This window comes from Crocodylus porosus, unplaced genomic scaffold (assembly GCF_001723895.1).
Source record: "Crocodylus porosus isolate Cpor-Errol unplaced genomic scaffold, CroPor_comp1, whole genome shotgun sequence".
Taxonomy (NCBI): domain Eukaryota; kingdom Metazoa; phylum Chordata; order Crocodylia; family Crocodylidae; genus Crocodylus; species Crocodylus porosus.
The window spans coordinates 10,591,663-10,615,175 of NW_017728927.1; the positions used below are offsets into that span (position 1 = coordinate 10,591,663).

At 44.4% G+C, this 23,513-nt stretch overlaps 1 protein-coding gene across 1 annotated transcript in view; it reads right to left on the reverse strand.

Moving 5' to 3' along the window:
* The window catches only part of LOC109314692 (myosin-16), a 45,603-nt gene continuing 22,090 nt past the window's right edge, over positions 1 to 23,513 (reverse strand). Inside the window, exons 22-43 of the mRNA XM_019541994.1 lie at positions 22,489 to 22,716; positions 21,551 to 21,655; positions 20,578 to 20,664; positions 20,249 to 20,394; positions 19,184 to 19,274; positions 17,197 to 17,253; positions 16,050 to 16,136; positions 15,138 to 15,383; positions 14,744 to 14,861; positions 14,439 to 14,566; positions 13,528 to 13,724; positions 12,180 to 12,312; positions 10,631 to 10,847; positions 9,884 to 10,020; positions 9,636 to 9,739; positions 8,702 to 8,894; positions 7,769 to 7,972; positions 5,845 to 5,970; positions 4,681 to 4,851; positions 3,733 to 3,933; positions 3,068 to 3,291; positions 1 to 2,271 (exon numbers count right to left, since the gene is read on the reverse strand). Of these exons, the coding sequence (XP_019397539.1) occupies positions 3,094 to 3,291; positions 3,733 to 3,933; positions 4,681 to 4,851; positions 5,845 to 5,970; positions 7,769 to 7,972; positions 8,702 to 8,894; positions 9,636 to 9,739; positions 9,884 to 10,020; positions 10,631 to 10,847; positions 12,180 to 12,312; positions 13,528 to 13,724; positions 14,439 to 14,566; positions 14,744 to 14,861; positions 15,138 to 15,383; positions 16,050 to 16,136; positions 17,197 to 17,253; positions 19,184 to 19,274; positions 20,249 to 20,394; positions 20,578 to 20,664; positions 21,551 to 21,655; positions 22,489 to 22,716 (3,174 nt within the window). The 3' untranslated portion in view covers positions 1 to 2,271; positions 3,068 to 3,093. The remainder of the gene's footprint in view (positions 2,272 to 3,067; positions 3,292 to 3,732; positions 3,934 to 4,680; positions 4,852 to 5,844; positions 5,971 to 7,768; positions 7,973 to 8,701; positions 8,895 to 9,635; positions 9,740 to 9,883; positions 10,021 to 10,630; positions 10,848 to 12,179; positions 12,313 to 13,527; positions 13,725 to 14,438; positions 14,567 to 14,743; positions 14,862 to 15,137; positions 15,384 to 16,049; positions 16,137 to 17,196; positions 17,254 to 19,183; positions 19,275 to 20,248; positions 20,395 to 20,577; positions 20,665 to 21,550; positions 21,656 to 22,488; positions 22,717 to 23,513) is intronic.

Sequence of the window (23,513 nt, forward strand, 5' to 3'; positions counted from 1 at the left end):
TGCCAAAAGGAAGGGAAGGGGGTTGTGACCCCTGGATTTCTTTTCCAGTTCTTTGTGGGTGAAGCTGCCTCTTTTCATTTGAAAATCCATGAATTAAGGGGTTGTCATTTTCAAAACGTGAAGCACTTTTTGATACTGTTTCATTGATAAACACCATCACAGGTAAAGTCCAGTAACTCAACCATACAAAAAGGGCTGAGCTGACTGCGCAGAAAATTAAGAGCCACTCTTTGAGATGTGCAATTGCTGCTGTTGTTACTGGTCTGATTATACAACCATTTTAGTTGTGCAGATTAAAGATATGTAACTAGGTCACATCACATTACATAATAGGGACGAAATTGCATTTAAATACAGTTTTAGGTTTACAAAATGATTTTCACTGGCAGGCGAGGGTGAAAGCAGCCAAACCAGAAACTCTGTGGGAGCTCAGAGTTTTAAATGCTCAATAGATAAAGGCTTTGCCTACAATGAAGATTTGCTGAAAATCGACTGCTGCTTCAAATATGTCACTAGTGCAAAATGGAAATCCTAGTCCAGGCAGGATGGCAGCATTCTTACCATTTTAACATGTCCAGATTTGCTGGGTTGGATTAGATGTTAGTCCTGACTTGTCACTGGCATTTTTTAGTATAATTGTGCTAACACTGCTGGAATTTCAGTAATGCTAGGGCAACACTGAGATTTCAGAAAAAAATGTGAGTGCAGAGGAAGTCTTACTTGAAGGTATTGAGAAAACCAGGTGGGTCTTTTTTTAAATGCAGGCAACTGCAGATTACGTGCAAGCACATGCAGGTTTGTAACTGTAAGTACAAAACATGTTTGGATTCGTAAATGATAATTATACACACGGATAGATATTTGTGGATGAAAATACCTGCCTGCTGGTGTTTTATCACTTTAGGGACAGTGAAAGAATCACAACATTGGACATTCTGTAAAAAAAAATGAGAATACTGCAACATTTAGATGTTTCCAAGATACGTCTGCTGATGACTTCCCTAGAAGGAGCCAGGTGGATTATAATAATTTATTGAAATCCATTTCAGAATCAATATTGCAGCTGTCTCAGTGATCAAGAGCATCCTTATTTGTCTCAAATAGTCACCCCGATTGTTAAAAAGTTGCCATGTTTGTATTTCTTAACTAATAACTGTCAATTTAAGCCACTCTTCTGCTCCTGTAGTTCTGTAGCAAGCTATTGCTGGGGCCTGTCTAACAGCTGCTGTGCCTTATTCTAATTTCTATTTTTGTGCAGTATATGTGAAGGGGTCATAGCTTACAGTAGAAGACAAGGGCACATAATCCAAATGCTTTTCAGCTTGCTCAGAACTTTAAGAAAGTGCTGTCTTCAGGTGTGCACTTTCTTTGCCCTAGCCCCCGGTGCAGTTCAGAGCACAATGCCAGGGGTCTGTTGCTGTGTGTAAGAGCAATGGCAATGGGAGCTGGGATTCTCAACCCCTTCACTGAGCCAAGCCTTCAGTGAACATCTTTGGGAGCAGATTTAAGGCATGATCCACTGGGTATGAAGTGTCAGATATTCAGCACTAAAGCCTTGCTTCTTCCTGAACTTGGCAAGGTTGTGTGCATAGCTAATAGCTATATGTATTTCTCCCAGCCACTGGGGATGCTGTGAGCTTGCTTAGCTGGGTGGTTGCTCTGCCTTCCCTGTCTGTCTGCTCTCACCTGGCAAGAGATAGGGAGGGGAGGTGTTGGAAAGAATGAGGGATGCTCCCCCCCGGTAACCATCCCCACAGCCTCTAGACTCCTACAGCTCCCACCCCGCACAGGTCTCACTGCCTTATAACCATCCGAAGCCCTCTGTTCTCATTCTACAAGCAAAAAATAAATAAATCCAGCAGCTTTTCTGAGTTTCTCTTTCATCCAGGAAGCTTTATTAAGACTATGCATTAAGACTATTAGTGTGAAGAATTATTTACAAGAGACAGCCCAGGTCACACAGACACTTTACACCTTCCGTCCTTGACATGAAAATGCAAAGTCTGTGTTACAACAGACCCCTTTCCACTGACAGCAAACATGCCTATATGATTTCACGGTGCAGGACACGCAGGGGAAGTCGCAGCCTCAAGCTCTCACGGGGTGATGCAGAGATAGGTCTCTCCCCCACAGAGCTGCATACATTCCTTGTTTCCATCCCTCTGTCTGTCTCTTCCCACGTGGGCTTCTCCTTGTTAGCTCTAGCCTGCTGTTTTCATCACTATAATAGCAGTCTTGCAATGGGCAGCTGTTAGGAAGGTGTGTGACACCCTGGAAAGAGACTGGAGTTAGATTGTAGTAGCCGATGCTTTACTATTAAAAGGTTCCTTTTAAAGAGGAGAAAGAAGAAAGAATGCTACAATGGCCATGTCAGTGCCCTTCAGCAGGTAACAAAGCTCTAATTGAGCCAATGGCTTCCCTTAATGGGACCAAATCTTGATTTATGTGTCACTACTATGATTTTCTACAAGGCTGTATGTGACGGATGTGAAGGGGAGAGAAACACCATTTATTCTGGGTTACAGAGCAATGAAGGGCCCATTCCAGGGCTCTTGGATTAAGGTAACATCTGCAGCTCCTTCAGTTCCTAGTTGGCTGCATGGGAGAAAGGCAATAGGACATTTTTTCTGTTTAGCTTTGGATTCCTGCTTTCTCTGTCCTCATATCTTAGTGATATGCATAGGGCTGCATGTGGTGTGGCTGTTCCATCAAGCCAAACTAGAGTGCCTCTGACTGGGCCTTTCCTTAGCAAGGACCCTGGTGTGCTACGTTACTGTCTGGAAGGAAGGATTTAGCCCTTAAGCAGGCTTCCTCTAGCAAGAATAAAGCAGGCCATTCTGATCATTATTTCCCCTTGTACCCAATGTGAATATCTCCCCATGCTGATGATACCATTTCAGCACAGCTCCTCCCGCACAAGAAGGGCCATGTGCAATGACTCAGTCACCACTCTCAGACAATTCACCAAGTCATTTAGTGTTAGCAACTCCACCTGTGTTTTCCTAATCTCTTGCGATCTCTTCTTTATGAAATCATAAACTTGAGGCAAGCAGATATTCAGTCCTACCTGCTGCAGGGTCGGAGGAGAGAGGTCTATTCCTCGGAAGCCGATTTGGAAGGCTTCGACACCTGGATGATCTCCACGGACGTGAACCCCTTGGTGGCGGAGACGCGGTGCCTTGTGCGCAGTTTATTTAGAGCAGTCTCGGCCATCCCAGCCCTTTCTTCTGCATCGTCCAGCTCGTGCACGGTCTTTCTGTACTTGGCCAGGCTCTGGTTAGCCTGCTCCTCCTGGGCACATGAGAACATTTGACTTGACAACAACTCTTTGCGTTGGATAATGCTAGCACAGCTCGAATCTAACTATATTCCTTCAATTTAGGCAGCCAGAGGAAGAGCACAGTAAAATGCTGGACCTATAATATCTTTTACACACACATATGTTGGAGGTTATTTCTGAGGGCAGAGCTGAGGGGACAACATGCAATGATCTGAGTTTTTGCAAAGGGCAACACCTATCTGCAGGGCAGTTTTATAGCTCTTGGTTCATTGGCGCCTGTATTATCAACAGAAACAGGAGCTTATTAAAGCTGTGTGACTAGAGATGCCACAGCTTGTGACTGAATATATATTTGAGGCACTGTCTATTATAAATATATGGCATTCCACTTGCATGCATCGCATAGTATTGCATGTCTGAGACCACGGAGAGTTAAAGTCCAGGGTACGTACAGCCTCATCGATTTGCCTCTTGTACGTCTTCAGTTTGTTCTGCAGCTTCTCCACCAGCTCCTGCATGCGCTGGTTGGTTTTGTGGTCCTCATCTGTTTGGAAGACCAGCTCCTTCAGACGGCGTTCATTTTTGCGCAGAATTTTCACCGTCTCCACGTGGCGCTTCTGCTCAGAGTCTAGCTCTGTTTCCAGTTCCTTAATCTGTAAAGGAGGAGGAAATCCAGGAGAACAAATGAGTCTTGATGGGCTGTAGAATGGTGGCTCTAGAGATCTTATGATCACAGGCAAAGTCTGACCCAGGAACAGGAGATCCTCATACCTTATGCTTCAATTGCAATAGGTATGAGGAAAATGAAAGAAAAGAATAAGACTATCACTGGGGCCAGTAGGGGCTTGTCGATTGTCCATCAATGGGAGACAATCAAAGGAGGGTTAATTGTGCTGTGTCTTACTGTCATGCCCAGGGGTAATTATTATCCAGCCAGACACTGCATTTGACACAATGAGGCAGAGCTGAACTTCTTTAACACTACTATGGATCCTATCTACCATATTCCTTTAATATGATGTGCTTTTTAAAGCAAAATGTTTCTTCTAAGCTGTCCTGTGTCTTAATTTGAGTAAAAAAGAAAGTCAAAAGCTGTTATCTCCCCCTTAGCTCTTATCTGCACCGTAGATGTGTCTTCATTTGATGTTTTATTTTTTTTCCTTAAAATGAGAGTCAGACAATTTGGTGGCATCTTGTATTCAAAGGAATATGATGTCCAGAATAGCTGTTTCTATCTCTAATTCATGTTGCTGTATCAGGGATACAGGGAACCTTTAAGGACAACACTCCTCTCCTTTTCAGCTATTTCTCTTGAACACTGATGCTAAGGTCAGGGGAAAGGGTTAGACAGCTGTGCTGGAAGAACTTTATTTCAGTGGACTTGTACATTTTTTTCTTACCCGTGTCTCAAGTTTCATGATAGTTCGTTTTCCTCCTTTCAGGGCCAACTGCTCAGCCTCTTCCATCTTGACTTGCAGGTCTTTTATTGTGATTTCATAGTTCTTTTTGATCTTTTCCAGGTGCATGCTGTGATCCTGCTCCTGACGCAGCTCTTCTGCCATACGGGAAGCCTAAGAGGACAGTAAGAAATTGGCTGTCAGCACAGACTATTCATACTAAGCCCTGGAAGTTAAGATATGGAGCCCTGATGTCTACATGCGGGCATATGATAAAAAGTACAGATTCTGTATGTCTGTTCTTTGTAGCACAGGTTGGCTTTCTAAAGGCCTGATCCAAAGACATGGAATGGAAATAATCTGGTTACTTTCTGGGCTTGGGATCAGACCTCAAGGCAGGTGTTTTTGTGCTAGCTGATAGTACTATAAGAGTGTAAGGTGTTTCCCCAGTCTGTGATTAAGTCAATCATTTCTGGCTTCAGTGACACTCCTTTTGCCTAGAGACATTCCAAACTTTATGCCATCTATCCACCCCGGAGAGAAGGTAAATCCGAACGTACCATAGATTTCAGATGAAGATATTGTAAGAATAAGCAGTAACTGAAGGCACAAGGGAGACAAAGTTTAACCTCTTCAGGCAGAAATGCTGTGCATTAAATCTCCGACTATTGATGTGCTAGTTGCCTGCTCAACACTCTTCTGTCCTCCTTGCTGATTATGAAGGGGGTTAACTGGGTAGAGGGAAGTGGGCCCTGTATTTCCTCAGAAGCATGATAGATATTATGAAGTGGGCTTCAGGATTCAGCATTTCAGTTGTACATGCTGCCACTAGTGATAAGCCAAACATGTCGTGACTTGGGGAGGAAGGGGAAGGAAAGAAGGATACAATGAAGGGGAAATGGAAGTATTCATTAGGTGCGATCAGTTGTGTTGAAGATCTCTCTGTTAAGACTGCATTCCCTCAGTTTTATTTCCCAACTCAAATTAACTTGGCTGTATTGATGCACAAATGAGGTGACATGCACGCTGCTTTGGAGGGGTGCAAAACGCTATGGAAGCGCTGCAGTTTCTGACGACGAACTGCAAAATTAAGCAGTGGATGCGAGAATGTGATATAGATCCTGTTGGCTTCCCCGTTTCGTCATTAAGGACAGGGATGGAACTTACATCAGCCATGGCCTTCTTTGCTCTCTCGTCCGCTGCCCGGTACTCGCTGATGATCTCCTCATGTTCATTTGTGATGCGTAGAAGGTCAGACTCCAGTTTGCGCTTTATCACCAACAGGCTTTGGTTCTGGAAAGGGAAGAAAAGACTCAGGAACCCAGCAAACCCCAGCTCCTCTCCTTGGAGCCCTTGTACTTGGCCTTGAAGCAGATGTTTTGCACTTTGATTTGCAAAGAGAATTTGCTTTCTTTTCTATAAGGCAGTTATATGTTGTTAAAGGGAGTGTGCTTTATCCAGGGTTTAATGTCACTGACCTTACCCCAAGTACGTAGCTGGCCTTCCAGGCTTAGTTATTTGTATATCAGAATGCTTTTGTCTACTAGTGTCTTTAGTTGTGGTTCAGCTTCATTGAATTTGTGTGCGTAGATGAGTGTGTATTATTATTTCAAAACTAGGTTGCAGTAGAATCCAATGGCCAAAGTTCTGGCTGAGGATCGCCTCCGGTAGGCAGTCTACAGATATACAAAAGACATAGCCCCTGCCCGAGAGAGCTTCTAGCACAGGGGTGAGCAATTATTTTGGGCGGAAGGCTGCTTACTGAGTTTTGGCAAGCCATCGAGGGCCGCATGATAGGCAGTCAGGGGCAGATAAATATTAATTTCCTAAATTTTTTAGGGGCCCTGCAGGCTAGATAGAATGGTCTGCCGGGCCGCATCCCACCCCCAGGCCGCATTTTGCCCACCCCTGTTCTAGCATATAGTTATTTGGGCTTCATGGGATATGTGAATCTCTTCAGGTGATTTAATTTTTACTGTCTGCTATCATTTACTTTAGGAATAAGTAATATCATGTTTTGGGGTTTTTTTAATAAACAGCCCAAATACTAAGATCTCTACAGTTAAAAATATCCCTGTAAAAAGAAACACGTTGTATAGATTTGCAGGTTCTTCATTCACACATCAGTGTCAGGTTTATGTGTCAATGTGCCGCACAGGGCGATATATGTTTTGCGTGGTATTGGTTTGATAGGATAAGCAACCAGGAAAAGAAAATGTAGCATGGAAACAGCAGCTTAGCTGCCAGAAATTTAGTCTTTCATCATCACTCAGTTACAAGTGTGTGAGCTGTATTTTTATTAACTGAATAAAAATAGCATTATAACTCAATTTGGATGAACAATGTCCCATTATATCTCAATACAGATAAACTTCTCTTCTTGTTAGCCATCCTTTCTAGCCATTTATATTTTATACCTTCTCCCTCTTTGGGAATCCTTAAGTCCGACTTTTATGGAAAAGGCCTATCATGTATAATGAAGAATGATAAACCATCTATAGAATTTTTAAGCCAGTCCACAAATGTTACAACAGGGATATCATTTCCCATTAGATTCTATAGGAGGATCCCACTTCTGGTCACATGGGTCTCACCCTCTATTAAAGTCTGTGAATGAAATGTGGCAACATGAAAGCGGCAACAAATCAGCCATTGAATTGAATGGAACCAGCTCTTCACTCTGTAATTGTTAGGGTGGGATCTTCAGAAGTGCCCAGAATAGTCCTCGCTGTGCTCGTGCTTAAGGTGACAGACATGTTACCATGGTGTCTTGGTGGGATCAGAGCTGGGCCAATACTAATTGCTTTACAAAATTCCTCCCTTAATTTGAAACCTGCATAACTGAGTCCCTCCTAAATTCGATAGGCCTTTTCCCATGAATCCTAATGTCTATTTATCCTTTACGGGCCAAGTCCTGCCATCTTTGCAGATGACTGCTGGCAGATTGCCAGATTTTTATTCCCAATGTCAGAATATTCTTCTACTGCCTAGTAACTTTTTCTCAATCCCAGCCTTTCTTTGGATACATTAGCATCAGAAGCAGACCCGCCTGAATGGGGGCCTGTGCAAACAGGTGGGCTTTTGCTTTTACCTGCACACTGAGTTCATTGTGCCTCTCCGTGATCTCAACCAGCTCCTGCTCCAGGAGCTTGCGAGAGCGCTCACTGCCCTCCAGGCCAGACCGCACTTCTTCCAGCTCTGTCTGTAGCAGGCTGAGGCGGCGCTCCTGGAGGTTGTACTGTTCACGGAGCTCCTCATGCTGGCGGGCATCCTCATCCATTTGAATCTGAAGATCCTGCAGGCAAAAGAAGGAGCAGTGTGAATAACAAGAGCTCAGAAGAAGCCTTGAGGCGCTGCAGGGCTTGTTAGGCAGCTCTGCTTTCTTTTAAAGAAAGGGATTCAAAATCAATGTGCCTGATGCTCATCTCACTTGTGGTTGCTTTAGAGCAGCACATATCCACTGACTTCAGTGGAGTTACTGATGTCAACAGTATCAATCCATCAACAACAATTTGGCCTGCAAATACATATAAAAAAACCCTTCTCTGTGTTACCCAGATACCTTGGAGAGTCACATTCTCAGCTCCAATTACCCCAATTTTGCACAAGTTGAGATTTTGGCATTTAAAACAGAAAATTTAAGAAAATGGAAATAAATGTAAAAGATTTATTTCTTTTCTGCCCTTCACATGTCCTTTGTGTTCTTTGCAATTCCCTATACTTGGACAATGAAAATAGATGGGCAAGTTTCACTTTTCAGTCACTTTCCAGGCTGTTTCACTTCCAGGGTCTCACACGCTGCACTGTTTGGGCTGAATGCACTGCAGGGGAAGGTCTGTTAAAAAATGTTTTCATTGTAGGGTGTTGTTTTAAATCAGGCCCTTTGATAACAAAACCTAAATTTAAAGGCAAATTTGACCTGACACTGTCTCCTTGCATCATCCCTTTCTTAGATGCATAGGTCACCAGATGGAGTTGGAAACAGCTTTCCCTGCAGGGTTCTGCATCCACCTCTCCAATTTACCTTGGTCTGCTGCTGCAGTTTTTTCAGGGTCTTGACAAGCTCACTGTTGTTCCTGTTGGCGTGATCCAGCTGGATTTCCATTTCGTTCAGATCTGTCTCCATCTTCTTCTTGAGCCGGAGAGCTTCAGCACGCCCCTTAGCTTCTGTTTCCAGACTTGCCTGTAGGGACTCAATTGCACGCTGGTGGTTTTTCCTGCAGAGACCAATGAAGCATAAGTCGCCACATTCTGGTACGCTGAGTTGGATCCAGCCTTTGGCAGTAGGTGGATAATGTCAAGCAATTAGTCCCAAAATAGTAAAGAGGGAACATTCAGGGAACTGTTAAAAATTGGGCTCCTAGATCTTTTCTCCACACTGTTCTCAAAGGCCTCCATTAGAGTCCATTAAGCTAATAAGTATAAGCTTGAATTGGACCGAAGCCTTTCCGCTTTGCCACTTAAGCACTGCAGATCAACATACAGGAAGTTTAAACAGTCTCCAACAGTGACCACTGCCTAGCTGTTTCAGAGAAAGATGCAAAAACCATAGGATAGGTAACTGTGGAATAATCTGTCCTTTTATTAGGTTTCATCCTGGAACCACCTAATTGTTAGAGTAGCTTAACTCTGGATGGACAACTCCGCTGTTATGGTAAGCGGGAAATATATTATCAGCCAGAGATTGTGTTTACAAAGCACAACATCTGGGGCACTTTTGTTACCCTCCGAAGGTAGAGCCAAGAATTTAATTTGACCCAGGGGCTCTTGAAATCACCTTGAAATCTTTACAGAAGATAATCTAGTAATACATCAGCTATGTCAGATCTCATCCAACAGATCAGCTGAGCATTCACAGACTTGTATGCAAGACTATTCGTTCCCCTTCCACCACGACACTGCATATTATGTCCAAAGGCCCCAAGTAGGTATGGGTGAGCACGTCAACAGTTTCATACCGTGTAGCTTCAAATTCTTCTTCCTTCTCATGGATCCTTCTGTCGATATCAGCCTTCACCTGCGCCAGTTCAAGCTGAATGCGGACCAGTTTGCTCTCTTCAACCTGTCAGCAGACATACAAGAGGTATGAAAGAATGGCTCTTAAGAGGTAAAATATAAGTGAGTCATTCCCTGGAAAAAGGCCAGCAGATGTGCTGGTTGCACCCCAGGCCTCGACAGGCAGCTGTCACAACTATACAATTGTTACCTCCAGGGAAGACTCTGCTTCTTCGAGCGCCACCTGCAGTTCATCCTTCTCAATCTCCAGCTTCTTCTTTATCTTCTGCAGCTCATGCACGCTTTTCCCTCCCTCGCCCAGCTGGTCAATCAGATCTTTAATCTCCTCTGAGGAAGGGAAATGGAGATTTGGCATGAGGGGCTAATTCTAGCACTGCAACCAGGTTAAGTGACCAGCTCAGGGTTACAGAGAGAGATCAAGGCCAGAGCTGGGAACAAAATCCAAGTTTCACATATCCTAGTTCAGTGCTTTAACCATTAGTCCAGCTTCCCTCATCTTCTGTGGCCTTAGAGATAAGCCCCGCATGGATGCGCAGGAGTTACTGCCTCTACCTTTGATCCTGAGGCTACAAAAACAATGTGCTCTCCAATCTGTGCGGTTTGATGTGCTCGTCAATCTGCATTATCAATAAAGCCTACAGAGCCCCCCCAGGTATCCTCTGGAGTGGTTCCCCTTGAAGCAATGCACTTCAGTTGCATTCTCAATGTGCTTTGGTTTTGTGCAGTGTACTTGCGTGTGTGCTTATGTGAGTAGACAGGATTGGTCAAGTTGTCCCCATGAGCAGAATCTGGACTACGCTTGTTACTAGGCATCAAAAATATGTGAAAGCACTGCTGAAAAGGGGAAAATTGAGGACAAGCTGGAAAACATGATCCTGTAGAAATCCAGAGGCTATCGGGGATTCATGGCAGTTTTTCACACTGAACCGGTACTTACCCTGCAGAGTCTTGTTCTCTTTCTTAACAGACTCCAGGTGCTCTAGGGCCTCCTCGTAGGCTGTCTTGAGCTTGAAGTTTTCTGTCATGTAGATGCGGCACTCCTTCTGGGAATTATCGACCTCCACTTGCAGCTCCTCGCATTTCTGCTGCCACTCTGCCAGCATCTTATCAAAAGCCCTCTGCTTCTTGTCCAGGGCAGCACAAGCAGCATTGGCCTGAAGAGAGAAAGCCAAGTGCCCACTGTACACAAGTTTTGCTTTCCGCATCATTTCTTTACATGTCCTGCCAGCCAGCCATGGCAAAACTGGCAGCAGCTCTACAGACTGGCAGAGTTCCCCTTGGTCACTCTGAATGGATAATTACAGTTTTTACTAGGCTTTCTCTCCTTGCCATTAGGGATTAACAAGATCACTGAATTCCCTTTGGTGTGAAAGTCTCCTTTGCTTCTGTGCTTCCAGGGTGGTTGTGAAACCAGCATTTGCCACTCCAGATATTTCTTGCCTGGATATGCTGTTTGTCATTCCCTTCCTTGCTGCATCCCGTGGCTCTTTCAGAATTACTCTGAGTCTAATTGCAAACAAGACAGTATCTAAAACTGTTTTAGATGGGGTTAAACTGTGTTGTCATAAAGGAAAATGGATAAAGGTGTATTTTTCTTTCTTGGAGCTTCACAACTTTGCCCATAAATATTTCTCAGTCTTTTACAGTCCTTATCCAAGCTCACGTACCATGTTAATAAACACAGTACAGGAACCAATTCAGAAAATAATAGTGGCATTAAGGAGAATGGTGCTGAAACAAACCCTCGCTGGACACAAATACAGTGTGGTACAGTTGTCAGCCCTCAGGGCACGTTCTCTAGCCTCAGAAAGACACCCATTAACTTCAGCGGGCTTTAGAACTACCCTTAGGCTGGTTTAACTAGCATTTTTATTCCAGTTTCCTGTGACTGCACTATCATTGACACACCCCTGCTGCTGGTAGCAATTAGGGAGATACTAGTGTAGCAAAGCAGTGGCACCACTAATTGCTGTTTTTCATTATCATGTTTTCTAGATACGGTAAAAAAAAGGTAAAATGGTATGGTGGTTCAAATACCAGTGGGTAGTCTATAATAGCATTCCTACCGCTGCTGTGAACAGTGGTAGTGCAAAAGTGGAAAATGGGACATAAAATGTCATTGTAGACATAGCTTTGCAGAAGAGAGGATCACCTTGTATTGCAACACAGAATAGCTGGCTCTCCATATGCACTCTTGATTTTGCTGCTACCAGAAGCTGGATGATTCTTCTAACTAAGGGGCACACACTGCATGTCCTTGTGGGATTTCTGCCACCATTTTCTGCATATATATATACATGATGGGATAAATCTAATTCCTTGCTGTTACTGGCATTGGGGTGTGCTATTGAGACCTTAAAAATAATGTGGATCAGGCCTGATCTAAAGCTCACTGAAGCCAATGGAGGGCTTTGAATCAGGACCTACAACTTCCTGGGGTATATTGATTAGACAGGATCTTGTGCTTGAATCATGGCATCCCTTACCTTCTCCAGGTCTAGAGTGAGGTCTTCCACTTCTATCTGAAGCCTCTGCTTGGCTTTCTCCATGCTGGCGACTCGTGCCTGAGCAGCTTCAGCTGTCTCCTCAGCCTCCTGGAGTCTCGCAGCCAGCTTTCTCCTGAGAGTGGAAAGGCAGGAATATTTTAAAGCATGAACTAAACAGAAAAGAGAAGGAGGATTCCCCTGCTGTTGCCCCCTCATGCACATTCAGAGGAATACCATCAAGGTCAACAGACCCAAAGAAAATTGACTGAAAACTTTACTATCCTCTCTTGCCAGGGCTTTGACCACCGTTTAGTTTTCTGTGACCTTCAGTTAGCCACATGGCTTCTCAGTGGTTGGGCAGCATTTGTTTCAACCCATCAAATTTTACTGCAGAGGCCAACTGACTTTGCAAGCAATTACACGAATACAGGCAGCTCAGTGAAGTTACAGTAATAGGGCTGTTTCAGCCTGCACTGTGGCAGAAAGACACCTTCGTGGTAAGACTCGCCAGAGGCGTTCCTTCTGACTCAGGATGAAGTCAGCCACTGGAGAAGCTGGAGAGGGGACCACAACATCCTTTGACAGGTGCCAGAGGCTGGCCGATGTGGAAGGTGGGTGTCCCAGCTCAGCCCTCTACCCTTGGCTGGTCCATTGGCACAAGAGCAATCTTGGCCTTATACTCCGGGATGTAACGGGTAGGAGCACAGCAAGGAGAAACTGATCCCTGCCCTCCCTGCTCTCCAGTCTATCCCTCCATACCTGGCCTACACCATCTAAAATGAAACAGAGCTATCAGATCTGAGTCAGGAAATATAGCCCAGAGTGACACCTCCAAGATCTCTAACCCATGCCACCACTGGGAGGGGGGAAGAATCCTTAGTACATCTTTCTGGAGGGCTCACCGCCAATGATGGCTCAGGTTTCTAACCTTTCCAGCTCTGATAATATCCCTTCTATCAATCCCTAAAGGCCACATGCCGACCACTGTTCTGTAGTTTGGTAGCTCAGTACTCCACAAGTAATGTCATTGACTTCAACAGGACTGCAGGAGCTACAGGGTGTTTTTCAGTGTGTGAGGGGTTTTCTAATCTGTCTCTACCATGAATGGGTCAGCTGTGTTTGAGACCAGGTGTTTTAGTTCCCACTCTTCCTTGCATATTTATTGCAGACATCATTCCATCTTTCCTCCTCCGGGCCAGAACGCTCTCACTTTCTCTATCTTTTCAAGTTAAGCTCCAAGAGCTCACAGACATAAGCTCTGACTCTTTCAGCTGCCAAACTAAATAATGACATTGGCTACTTCTGACAGTAGTTCCCCTCTGTAGCTCCACAAAAGTTAAAAGCTCACTTGGTTTCTTCTAGCTCTTCTGTTCTTTGAATGGCATCGGTCTCATATTTTGTCCTCCACGTTGTGACTTCAGTATTGAGCTTGGAGACCAGGCGCTGCAACTCAGATTTACTCTCTTGCTCTTCCTCCATCTGCTCTTTCAGCAGGTCGAGGTCATGCTTGGTGTTGGCCAGGCTGACAACAGCAGTACTACGAGACTAGAGATACCAAAAGCATCACTATTTATTTGTCTTTTTGACTTAATTCTGAGGCAACTAGAAGCACTTACAGCCACAACCAAAATATGTTTCTGGTCATAGAGTCAGTTTCTGCTCTCGCTACAAAGACACAATTGCAACAACTGAATTGCACTCCTGCCATTAAGGACGTGAATTTGGCCTTCCATCATTATCAGTCTTCCCATCAGACTGATGCTTCATTTGAGTGATCAGGAAAGCCCATTCTATCTCACTCTAAGATGGGAGACAACTCTCTGTCATGACTTAGGATCAATTCATGGTGGAATGATCCACTGGGTAAACTAAGCCAGCCTGAGAAACATGGAGAGTGTCTCCAGGTTAGCAGACATAGCCATAAATATACTTGATATACAGATAAAGTTTTGCCCCAGCTTGTTCCAACTGTAGTTCATTTTAAGTCAATAGCAGCATGGTCCAGGGGACGAGGCATCAGTCTGGAAATCAGGAGACTTTATTTTCTTCTCATACACATGAGCTGGAGCAGAGACTAATGGTTCTGAGCAATGAGATCTGTGGTTAAAAAGTGTTAGTGATACTTGGCTTTTAGTACCCCACTGTGGACCATTGTGAGCCGAGTCATCAACACAATCCAAGAGTCTTAATTTGAAGGGAGCAGTGCACACAGGTGCCTGTAACCCCCTCCATGGCACTCTGCCCGACTGTCATTCATACCTTGGACTCTTCATCGATTTGCCTCTTGAAGTCCTCCACTTGAGAAGTGAGGGAAGTCTTCATGCGGACAAGCTGGGTAAGCCTACTCTGAGCTTCCTCGTGCTCCCGGCTCAGCTCGCTGTTTTCAGCTGCAGAATCAAGTGCAAAGACCGAGCATGAGATGAAGTAACTCAGTCCAGATGAACCAAAAGAGAGAGAAAGTGAAAAAGGCTTGGCAGAGGGGCCAGCAGAGCTACAGAAAAGACTGAAGAATGAGGAGGGGCAGAGGGTGGTACCGAGATGTCAAGGCAGAGAACGGGGTTCACCTTGGAGCCTGGTCCTGATGGCATTAATTTCAGCCTGGTTCTTCTCTATCTCTGACAGCCGGGCATTGGCCTCAGCCAAGTTGTCTTCCAGTTTGCGGACATGGGCCTCAGAATTCAGCTGAAAGCCAACAGTGAGGTCAGTCAAGCAGAATAAGACTCAGGGCACCAACTCCTGCTCTACTTGCACATCCAGTTTATGCACAGTTATAATGAAATGGCTTATGTGGACAATGCAAGCAGTCCTAAAAGTGCAATCTGAAGATCTTCATGGAGTCAGGCCCTAAACGACTGTTTTGTCTCATGTTAAGTCAAAGCGCAGTGGGTCAAGCTCTGTCCGCACTTACACACATGCAGCCCCACCACATTTCGGAGTGACCCACTGTTCACAACTTACCTTGGATTTCTGGAGAGACTCCATGCTGGCACTGAGATCATCGATCTCAGCCTTCATGACCTGCTTGTCTTTCTCCAGCTTGGCCTTCACCCTCTGGAGGTTCTCTATGTGCTCCCCCATCTCGGTCATGGCATCGGAGTGCTTCTTCCGCAGCGTGGAGGCAGTCGCTTCACTCTGCAGGGCTGCCTCCTCCAGCTCCCGCCGCAGCTTCAGCAGCTCAGCTTCCCGCTTGCGGTTCAGTTCAATCTGAGAACAGAAAGTGTGCGAACCATCAGCTGGGAGCAGGGGAGGCCCAGATTCTCAGCACATATCTCAAGGGAGCTGCTTTCTTTGACAGGGCATTGGATGCCTTTCATTTTTGCTTCAGTTGCCTCATGCTATTGGTTGGCATCCTTCCCTAGGGCAGCTGCATTAATTAATCTGTGATTGCCCCCTCAGGACTGAGCTGACCACCTGCATGCTGACCACTTGAAGCTCTAATAGAAACATTCTCTGGCCTTCAGGCCATATATTTTTCATTTTGGACCCCATAGGAAATGTGCTCAGGCTTCTTCTATGGGCTGGTGAACCAGCTCCATCAGAAAATCTTTCACCTACCAAGTTTAGGGTGTTATATTGCTACCCATCACTGCAGTATTGGGCTGTCTTTCATCTAATATCAATAGCAAGAGTGAAGTTTATGGCTTATTGAAACATGGAGTCTCTGGCACTTCTTCTGGAAGTAGGTGGTGTTTTGGAGTGGGGCTGGGAGGCAGTTGGAAATGGAAGAGGGTATAGAAATCTGGCTGCTTACTAGTTCAGGGCTGATTCTGCAGAGTATCCTCCTGGGGAGATTCCCAGTCCGTTACTATTTTACTTTCTTTGAGAAAAGGGAATGAAGGGGTCAGATGCACTTCTTGCCAAAGGACTAACCTGGGATGTAGTGGCACCTCCAGCCTCTTCCAGTCGATCAGAGAGATCCTCGAGGTCACGGGAGAGATCACTGCGCTGTTTCTCCACCTAGGGAGAAGGTGGGAGTGACGTTCTCACTTGTTCCTTATTTGTCGGTGAATTTCTCCTAGTACAGTGGTTCCCAGGCTTTTTGGACTAACACACCACTTGTCAACCCTCAGAATATCTCATGGCCATCTGCTTACACTTATTATCCAACCATTCATTGGAAAGGAGGGAAAGGTTTGGGTAGTCTACAAGCCAGTTGCTGGTCACTTCCTGTGGCTTTGTGGTCATTTTGGAATCAGCCATCATGAATGAGGCACAGATGGGGAACCAAGTATGTCTGAGCTCTCATCCCAGCTTCACCATTAAATCCTTCTGCCTCCTTGGCCAGATGGACCTAGCCAAGGAGGCAGAAGGCATAAGTGGTGGACTTCAGTCTCACCATCTGTATAATTGTGCTAATAATACTCACCTATCTCATTGCATGGTTGGGAATTAATTAGCTAGCATTGGCAAAGAGAATCAAAGCTGGAAATGTCTGGTATTACTGATGCTACCAATGCATATTAGTCACAGGAAGCATTTCAGGTATTCTGTAGTTATACGGTCTTTCTGAGCATGAATTATCCATCATTACCAAGGCTGATCATATATTTCTCAATCACTCCCATACAATTTGTGTGAGATTTATTATATATGAGGCATACATAGTTATGTCTGTGCAAAGAGACAGAGGGATAGCTTCAGGGCTGACACGCAGGACAGAAAATAACCAGTTCTGCCAAGTTCCCCCAAATTGCCCCTCCCCTGACCCACAAGGCCCCTGCCAGCAATGGGAGGGTACTTTACTCTGCAAGTCCTCTTCATGTACTAGCTTTTCTCCAGACTTCTAATCAGAGGACTGGCTTATGGCATTTGGAGTGATGGATCTGCATGCCATAGGCTACTGGTGACTGGACAGAAATTGCTAATTCAAGATAGCTCTTTATGCCATTGCTAATTTCAGTCATTTATGGGGAAGGTTTATTTATTTTATTACCTTACCAAGCCTTTTATAAGTAATTTACAGTCTGTGGTGTTTTCAGTTTGCTGAGTTTTTCTCCCTTTGGAAGGATAATTTTACCTTAGCTCTCAAGGCACGCTCAGCTTCCAGCTCTTCCTCCAGCTCTTCAATACGGGCCTGTAGGATACACATTGCCACGTCAAATTATAGTAGAAGCAAAACAAATGGCACAGCATTTATATCTGAGTATGAACGACTGTGGCAATCACAAGGAAACTATGTAAGTACGTATGCAAGTTCTAACTTCTTCACTCTGTACTCAGAACGCCTCCAACCTATCCACTTCTCTGACCGGATTTCCTAGGCTGCTGAATTTGGCCCTAAATAAACCAAAAAAAGATCCAGAATAGGTCTTTCAAGTAATGAACATCATTGTCACCGGGACTTTCTTATTGATTAGCTTTACATCTTATATCATGCCACGTATAGGTATTTGATCCTTGGCAAGATCACAGAATCATAGAAAATTGGGGTTGGAAGGGACCAGAGGAGGTCACATCTAGTCCAACCCCCTGCTCAAAGCAGGGCCAGCCCCAACTACATCATCCCAGCCATAACTTCATCCAGCCAGGCCTTAAAAACCTCCAAGGATGGAGATGCTACCATCTCTCTGGGTAACCTGTTCCTGTGCTTCACCACCCTCCTAGCAAGAAACTTTTTCCTAAAGTCCAGTCTACATTTCCCTTGCTGCAACTTGAGCCCATTGCTCCTTGTTCTGTTATCTGCCCCACTGAGCTCAGTCCAGCTCTAGCCTCTTTCGAATCCCCCTTCAGGGAGTTAAAGGCAGCTATTAAATGCCCCCTCGGTCTTCTCTTCTGTAGACAAAGACACATATATTCATCTGGTTCCTGTGTGGGGGAGATGGTGGGTTACCATCTCCCCCACACAGGAGATGCCTTGCAGCCTCAAAGGCTGGTTGGTAGAAAAATGGGGCTGGCTTTCTTATGGAAAATACTGCCTTTTTGATGAAACACCAGAAACGGGATTATTTTGGATGAAAACAAAAACCGTTTCTCTTCCAAACGGCACCACAAGGCCGCCTTGGGTGGTGGGGGTCTTACGCCAAGTGCTTTCTTTTGTTCCTGTGGACCAAGCATTTCTTGTTGGGCCACATCTCCGCTCTTAGTGAGAGGAGTCAGTGCTGTGCAGGAGTCCCTGGCCTAGTTTTGATTTTCAACTTGCAGACAGCCATACTCGCTGGCTAGATACCAGCAGAGCAGAAAGTGCCTGCAGTTGATCAGCTTCCTTCTTGCTGTACAAATGTGACAGGACATCTGTGATGAATTTTAAGTTAAAGCAGAAACTGCAGTTATACAAGCACAGCAGGAAGTGAGGTCTGGGAAAAGGAGTGGGAACCGAAGACCGAAGGTGGGGATAAACCCATCGATTTATTGTGATTACAGGGCAAGTGATTCCACAGCCTAGATTTTCACTCAGAGCAGTTAAGGGGAAAAAAAATCTCCCTAAAAGGAAGGCAACGTATCGGAGCTGAGCTCTATAGAATGATGTATTGACCTGGGAAGGAAGAGGCCACTTCACAGTTGCATGATATATATATATGAGGGCTTAAGCAATCATAGGGCCCTGTCTCTGTTTTGAGCAGATAGATCAAAAAGCACGGAATTGCTGTTTTCCATGAAAGCATATTTTCCAAGGATTTTGTCTTATAAATCATGACAAGAAAAAGCAGCTGACATTTGTACTCATTCCTGGGGAAATGGGGAATAGATCCCACCCTACCCAGAATGCTGGCGTGACTATATTGACCTACGCAGAGTTACTCCAGATTCACAGTCCGGTAGTGCTATATAGAAAATCTAATCCCAGAGTCACAAATGTTTGGCATGACTGGTTTCATTTTGAGCAGTTTTTCAGTGAATGTCCTTTGTCTCTGATAAATGACGAGGATCTCCGTAGGCTGATCCACCTCCTTTTGAGGAGCGTGGATTAACTTGTTATACAAATTTGGTAATTTCTATGACCCTGGCACAAGAAATAGGGTACAAAAAGAGGATGTTAGGGTGAACATAATCCAAGTGCTCTGTACCTGGTGCTCTTTCAGTTTCCTCTGCAGCGTGGAATTCAGGGATTGTTCATCCTCCATCTTTGAGTTGACGGAATTGATTTCCATGTCTCTCCTGCAAGAAGAGTCCCAAGAGACTTTCAGGGATTTCATCTTGGCAGGAGGAACATCCCGGGGTAGTTGGGACTTTTTACAAGGATTTTACAACCCAGTATTTAAATGCAAAAGAGGTTTTTAAGGAATCCTTCCTTCTGCCTTGTCTGGTAGCAGAAAGGAGGGTTAAGAAGGCAATGCATAACTAACAGCCTCATTAGCGTAATACGCATTGGTACCTAAGCCTGTTTTTACTCAGTCACACCTATTTCTGGCCCCTTTTTGCAATTCACTCCTAAAAGTGAAAGCAGAATGTGCCAAGAAGGGCTTGAAGCTTTACATAGTTTGGAGGACTAACCCTATTTGTACTTGTGTCCACACATAGCCTTCACTCATACTTGCACTGAGACAGCCTTATACTTCCTGCTGATCATTGTGCAAAGATGAGCATTTTAAGGCTTGCACCTACTTATTAGCAGCTGTATTCATTTACTTAGTTATTTAGCCATTTAATGAACAAAATTAGTGGTTTGGATAATACATAGCTGTTAATTTGTACCCTTAAGTTAATTTTTAAGTGGAGGTATGTCAAAGAAATGCTGGCAGACCCATCACTGGGGTAGTCAGCGGCAACACTATAACAACGAGCTGTTTATCAATGCTACTTAGCATTTCTGTAATGTGTTTTGTTCAAGGATCACAAAAGTCTTATAGAAATAAGAATCATTTAAACTTCACAACGTCATGATGATTATACTGATTTCATCAGCTGGTAAAATGATGCTTAGTCCCCTAATCTAACCCTTGTATAACATTTCTGCTTGGCATTAGGTTAATAATGGAAGATACCATGTTATAAATGCAAACTTTACCAGTCATTTTTTAATGAAGCAGGTTTTTGGGATGCATTTAAGACCATCAGATCTCTGGTGCTGCACAGTTTGAACTCCATTGTATCCTCGCAGTCAATGAGATTCTGGTTCAATTGACACTTACTTCTTAATGACTTCCTCCAAATCCAGTTTGGCTCGCTCCATCTCATTGAGGTTCTCAATGGTCACTTTGAGGTCACCCTCTGCCTTTCGACGGGCCTTCTCCACCTCCCCACGGATCTTCTTCTCCTGCTCCCAGTTGTCCTCCACCTGAACAGGAAAAAAAAAAAAGATGAGTGGAATCAAGGTCAAAAATTGTTTTGACAAACTGGCTCGGTAGAGACAAGTCCAATGGAGGTTTACCAGCGGTGTTCAGTGTGTTGTAACCAAACCCACGCATGTTGTTAGATAAAATGTTGCAGTAGTGAAAGTCCCGTATCAAGAATTCCTCACCTCATGGATCTGAGTGGTAAGTTTGCTGTTGGTTTTGGTCAGATGATTCACCTTGTCCTCCTCAGCTTGCAAGTCATCCAGAGTTTTCTAGGAAGACAGACAAAGAGGAGAATGTCATCAGTGGCCAGCAGTGTATGGAAAAGTAGCAGCCAAGAAAAGCATGGTCTCTACACCAACTCTCAGTGAGGGCTCATTGGGTTAAAAGGTTTGTAAGTGATTCATGGAATTTCCTAGGTTTTTTAAATTAAATTTAATAGATATTAATAATCATAAGCAAAATCCTGCAGCCCTTCTTGCTCAGGGCCTATTTGGGCAAAACATCCACAGACTTGGATAAGTCTTCAATATGATCTGCAGAATTTGTTCTAATGGCACTATTTGCTATTACCGAAGAACTCATTTTTTTGAGTTTGAAAAACTCAGTTCATGTTTTTCTTGACCAATCCATACACCATCACTTGTATAGAAAACATGGCACTCTTCACATAGCAAGTGAGGAGTGTAATGGGGTTTTCATTGCTAGGACTTCAGCACTTCTAGTAATTATACTTCAGAACATTTGCCAGTTCAGTGCTATTGCTAATATTTTGTGTAATTATTACAACTTAATATTTGCTAAGCACGGACACTGGCAGCTGTCTCGGACATAAGGAAAACATTTTGCTTGCCCAAAGGCCCTAGCAATGGGCACCCCCAAATAGCACAAGATGCACTTTGCAGTCATTCACACAAAATTTAGCAATTTGCATTAGATTTCTCAGCCACTGACGCGAACTGGCAGGATTTTACTGTTCTGCAATGAGTAACTCCTAGGGAAACAGAAAGTCCCAGAAGAGTTGAGACCTAGGATCCCATCCCATTTGTGCTGTGATTATCATCTCCTGGTGAAAGAACATCATTTCTACTTTTTACCAGGGTGTAAACTGCATGATGAGCTTGGAGTAAAACAAACACAATGCAGCAGATATTTTACCTGGTGAAGTTCCTCCAAAGCCCTCTTTTCCTTCTGAAGTTTAGCAATCGTGTCATCCCGGACAGCGAGATCTGAACTCAGAGTTCGCACTCTGTGGTCCAGCGCCTGGAGACAGGGAAGTTAATACAGCACAGGTCAAAACCAGCCAAGTAAGCCTCAAGCAGCATCAAGGAGAAGTGCCACGACTCACCTGCAGTTCTTTAACTCAGGGAAAGCCAGAATCTGGACCCCTGTTAATCATTTCTCCCCCATTCTAGACATCAAACAGGAGGAAGCTACAACTATTTGCTGACACAACTCTTGTTCTCTAGATTTTAAACTTCTCTGCATATTCCAAATAAGAAATGTTTTAGGGGAAGCAGAAGGAGAAGGAAGCTACAGGAAACGTATTGAGGCATATTTTATAAGCCAAGCCACAAGAATTCTGCAGTAAGCAATAAATATAGAACATGGAGCAGACCTGAAAATCTCTAGATTGGTGGTTTTCAACCTTTTTTTTTTTTTTTTTCATTTGTAGACCCCTAAAAAATTTCAAATGGAGATGTGGACCCCTTTGAATTGTAAGTGTGTGTATTCACATACTTTTGATTGATCATAGTCATTTTTCATGGACCCCTTAAGCACAGCCTGCAGACCCACAGGGGTCTGCAGACCACAGGTTGAAAACCATTGCTCTGGATGGATTCCTGCAAGTTACAGAGAAATTATTCCTTCAAGTAAGGAGTGGGGTACAGCTTCAGATCCATCCGTTTCCATGACAAGGAATGATGGGTGTTTGGAGGATATTCAAGAAAAAACATCAGACAGGGATTAGCTGAGAGCTTTGGCGCTAACCTATCAATAGGCACTTACACAACAAAAAAATTTCTGGGTGGTTTCTTTCCCCTAGTTTTTAACATGAGGAAGTGAGAACTTCAGATACAGATGATGCTTTATACCTGCTTCTCTTTCTCAGTCTTAGCCAAGGTGGTTTCCAGTCCCTCCAGGTCACGCTTCAGATCATTGAGCTCAGCCTCTAGTTTGCGCTTGTTGGCACCCAGGCTGCTGGCTGCACTCTCCTCTTCCTCCAGGCGCTCCCTCATATCTGAGATCTGGCTCTCCATGTCCATCTTAGTTTTCATGAGCTGGGTCACACGCTCCTCAGCATCTATCAAGTTCTCTTGTTCCTAGTGGAGAGATGGAATTGCAGCATTTGTCTTGTTAGAGGTCTCTCGTGTCTGCAGAGGTTAAATTGTAAGAGATACCGGGGCTGTTTGCTGGAGCTCCTGACTGTTCTCCCATCACTGAAGGCTTGCTGATGTTAGCTCTGCTCGCTCAGCATCTTTAGACATCAGTGATGACCAGTCAGGCACCTCTCAAATGCAAAGCTACTTTTGAAAATCTTGCCCTCAGTAATTTTTGCCTAAGGCCACAATGAGGATCAGTGGGCAGGGTAGGAAGGGATGTCAGGAGTCCTTTGCTGTAGCAGATACTCTGAGCAGGGCCAGCCTTCCAGAGTACATCACATGTGGCTTTGTGAAACACTAGATTGAATCTGTCAGTGCACTGCAGTATGTGTGCCTGCATCTCCAAAGGGAGTCTCTGGGGGAGCACAGAATTGGATGAATAGCTAGAGACTGTGACATGAATTGTACTCCAGGGGTGGCCAGATTGCTAGGAGCAGGTGCCCCTGGAAATCATTCCTTACTGGTAGGTTAGGGATGAGCTATACCCAAGATGTAATCCGGCATGAAGGTAATAGAGCTGTAATCCCTGCCAATTTGAGGCAGGATTTCATTAAAAGAATATATGATTTGCACCTGGGAATAGAGGCATACCTATGGCATGCTTAGGATTGTGTCTACTGGTCACACACCTACTGCAGAGACTTCCTCAGCCTGATGAGGGTTTTTAAACCCAAAACCTTGCTATTTATTTTTTTGTTCCAACTGCTTAAGTTGCTCTAATAAAAGATATTGGATTC